The sequence below is a fragment of the Nematolebias whitei genome, chromosome 1 (genome assembly GCF_014905685.2).
Source record: "Nematolebias whitei isolate Nwh7 chromosome 1, NemWhi1, whole genome shotgun sequence".
Lineage (NCBI taxonomy): Eukaryota > Metazoa > Chordata > Actinopteri > Cyprinodontiformes > Rivulidae > Nematolebias > Nematolebias whitei.
The window spans coordinates 46,207,093-46,210,612 of record NC_056498.1 but is presented as its reverse complement, the minus strand read 5'-3'; the positions used below and the strand labels follow the sequence as shown (position 1 = coordinate 46,210,612).

General features: G+C 39.0%; 1 protein-coding gene across 1 annotated transcript in view; it reads left to right on the top strand.

Moving 5' to 3' along the window:
- The first annotated feature begins 818 nt into the window (after positions 1 to 818).
- The window catches only part of inpp5f (inositol polyphosphate-5-phosphatase F), a 13,209-nt gene continuing 10,507 nt past the window's right edge, over positions 819 to 3,520 (top strand). The window contains exons 1-5 of the mRNA XM_037689430.1: positions 819 to 828; positions 964 to 1,103; positions 2,734 to 2,862; positions 2,992 to 3,177; positions 3,249 to 3,305. Coding sequence (XP_037545358.1) covers positions 819 to 828; positions 964 to 1,103; positions 2,734 to 2,862; positions 2,992 to 3,177; positions 3,249 to 3,305 — 522 coding nt within the window. The remainder of the gene's footprint in view (positions 829 to 963; positions 1,104 to 2,733; positions 2,863 to 2,991; positions 3,178 to 3,248; positions 3,306 to 3,520) is intronic.

Sequence of the window (3,520 nt, the reverse complement as noted above, 5' to 3'; positions counted from 1 at the left end):
GCACATTCCTTCAACACTTTTCCGGGGATGTTGTCTGGGCCAGTTGCCTTGTGAGGATTAATCCTCCTGAAAGTACTCCTAAAGTATTTAGCTCATAACTGAGGTTTTGCAACATTTATCTTGCAGCTGCAGTTTTGCATTACTTAGCTCTTTAGCTATGGTTTTGCAAAATTCAACTCATAGCTGCAGTTTTTCATCATTTAACTTACAGCTGCAGTTTTGCTTCATTTAGCTCTTGGGTGAGGTTTTGTACCATTTAGCTTGCAGCTGCAGTTTTGCATCACTTAGCTCTTAGCTATGGTTTTGCATCATTTAGCTCATAGCTGTAGTTTTGCACCATTTAGCTTTTAGGTGAGGTTTTGCACTATTTAGCTTGCAGCTGCAGTTTTTGCATCATTTAGCTCTTAGCTATGGTTTTGCACATTTAGCTCATAGTTGCACTTTTGCTTCATTTAGCTCTTAGCTATGTTTTTTTTTGCACCATTTAGCTTGCAGCTGCAGTGTAGCGAAGTCATCCAGAGTTCATCGTTCACTCTGGTTCCTGTAAAAATGCAAATTCCTCTAAAGCAGTCTTTTTTTGTGTTTATTTAAAGTTCACATAAAAAAACAGACCACTATAGAAACATCTGGCATAAATTATTTATAAACATTTTATAGAGGTTAAAAAAATAAGCTGTGGAATCTGGAATTTAGAGTCTGGAAAAGTATGAAATCTTGAAATAAAGCGATACGAGTCAGATTTTGTGCGTGTGGACCTGAAAGTCTTGAATACACCCCGTCACAATAAAATGCATGTAATATTTAGTGCACCAAATGAAATGAGGGGATGTAAATATTTATTTCCTTGACGTCTCGTGCAGCTCATTAATAAAGTCTGTAGTTTGCGCAGCTGCTTAATCAACACCTTTGAGACTAATTAACATGAATGACGCAGCTCCTCCGTCCTGTTTCTCCTCTTGGCAGATCTTCCACTGGGTCTTGTTTTAATCCGTCAGAAAGCTCTGGTGGGCCGTTTACCGCCGGGCGGCCACAAGGTTTACAAAATCACCAAAATCGCCGTCATTCCCCTGTCTGACGAGGAGCCCCAGGAGCTGGACCTGGAGGTAGGCACATTTCACACATTTTAAACATCACATGAACGCCTCCTAGCACGATTAATAATGTCTCACTTCTACCAGAACTTGTGATTAATATTTGTTTATTAATAAACTCAAGTACCCATCCTGAGTCTGAGCACGATTCGTGTCGGAGAAGTAAAACCGGAGCAGCAAACGACAACAAAAGTAGAATTTTCCTAAAGTTTTGGTTTTTCAGGGAAACTTCTTGGACGATGAAACTGAATATTTCCAAGTGAGTAACCTCGGAGGAGGATCAGTAGCTTTTAGACCCTGACCCACAGAACCACCGTGTCGTGTTTTAGATTTTCTACAGATTAATGTTTAGTTTATCTGTAGTTCACCGTAGTGATTAAACTCCTTCATTGAGCCTCTGTTTTAAAATAAACGGGGCCAGATGTTTCCATTCTTTTGTTCTGAATCTAGTCAAACTGAAGGTCTGTGGGCCAAATTAGGCCACTACTACAACTTTATCCGGTCCAAAACGCTGGTGGTTTTTTTACCTGCATTTGTCTATATCTTTGCAAAAATAATAAAATTCTTAGAAATAATCATTGGGTGAGCATCTACAACTCATCTAAGATGGCCGCCACAGCTAGGCGGCCTGGGCAGACCAAATCAAATGGCCACGCTCGGTAAATATTACAAACATCAAACATTAGAGTTTGGCGTGGTGTTACAGACTCGTAATCCATAATCTGAGTGATCACAAAAAGTCCAAAACGTAGCTGTTCTAGCTGTTTGTTTGTTAGCAAAATATCTGAATAACCGCTGATTGGATTTCAGTGAACCTCTCAGAAGTCTACAGTCTGTTTACTTTTGGAGTCAGCTGATTAGGATGGGCACCACAGCTAATCAGCAGCAAATACTAACATGGGTACAACTCAGTCAAATCTGCAGATATTTTGCTAAATAATGGTGTGGTAGCTGAGAGTCCTCCCCAGCTCGTGCTCCGAGCGTCAACTGGTTATTATTGTGAGATGGCTGTTAACCAGGGATGGTCAGTGGCTTTAGAGTATTCAAATTCTTCCTAAAATGGGCAACTTTTGAAGAATTAAAGCAACTGTCATGGCCGCCATAGTTTTATTTATTTATTTATTTATTTATTGCATGGTATTTTATTTTGAAAGGATTTTAACATGACTGAAACTAGCCTGCAGGAGGAAATTAATTCTGATTTTTTTAAAAATTTTATATAATTACTAAACAACTTCAAGGAGCGTTTTTTTTATTCTTGTAGTTTTGTCCTGTTTCAAAGTAAAATGTTAGTAGCCGAACATTTAGATTTTTATTGACGGAAAAGGTTGTTTTTTAGCTGATGTGATGGATCGTGATAAAGTTTTACTAAGAAATAAATTAAGGGCAATTGAAACGACGCGAAACGTTAGTGAGTGCTTGTGATGACGCCTTTTATTAATTTATTAATTTATTTAAATGTAATCAAGTTACGGCTGTTGTGAATTTTCTATAATATACATTTTTGTTTCTATCGAACAGTTTGACATGTTGGGTCTGAAAACTGAATCTTTTAATAAATATTGACGAGGATCGGCCTGAAGTTGGTCTTTTTTAAATATTAGAGCGGTATTAAATTTGTCATTTTATTTTTTCTTCACAGCTTTGTAAAAAGCATCACTTTGGAATTGACAAACCAGAGAAGCTGGCCCAGTCTCCTGATGATTCCAAGTTCTTGATGAAAACTTTCAGTCAGATCAAGTCCAACGTGGCTGTGCCCATCAAGAAGAAGGTGCTTTATTATCTTTTTTTACACTTTCTGTTGTGCAGCGTTCTACTTTCCTGCCTTCGTACTTTGCTTCCAGGCTCTTGGGGATTTCTTGGCTTCTTACGCTGTTTTCTTTCCAACGTCCCATTCCAGTATTCCCCTGCCTTCCAGGTTAAAGAAAACAAAGAGAAGGAGCGTTTGGAGAGGCGGCTGCTGGAAGAGCTGTACAAGATCTTCATGGACTCGGACTCCTTCTACTACAGCATGACCTATGACCTGACGAACAGCGTGCAGCGTCAGGGAGACTCGGATAAGTCCGGCCTACCTCTGTGGAAGCAGGTGGGGGGGACCTCGTCCTGTTTTTGTCTGTTTGTGTAAAACCTCTTCACTTTACCTGTTTGTTTTAACAGGTGGATGATCGTTTCTTCTGGAACAAACACATGATCCAAGACCTCATTGACCTCCAGGTAACTTTACATCCACTCATCATCAACATGAATATTATTTATCTAAAATATTTATTTCAACCTTTACTTTGAAAATGGTGGAATGGTTTAAAAAAAAAAACTAAGAGTTTAGGTGCACAAGTTTGGATTTATGGTGAAGACATAAAAGAGGTTGAACACCAACTGAAAGAGGTGGAACACCAACTGAAAGAGGTGGAACACCAACTGAAAGAGGC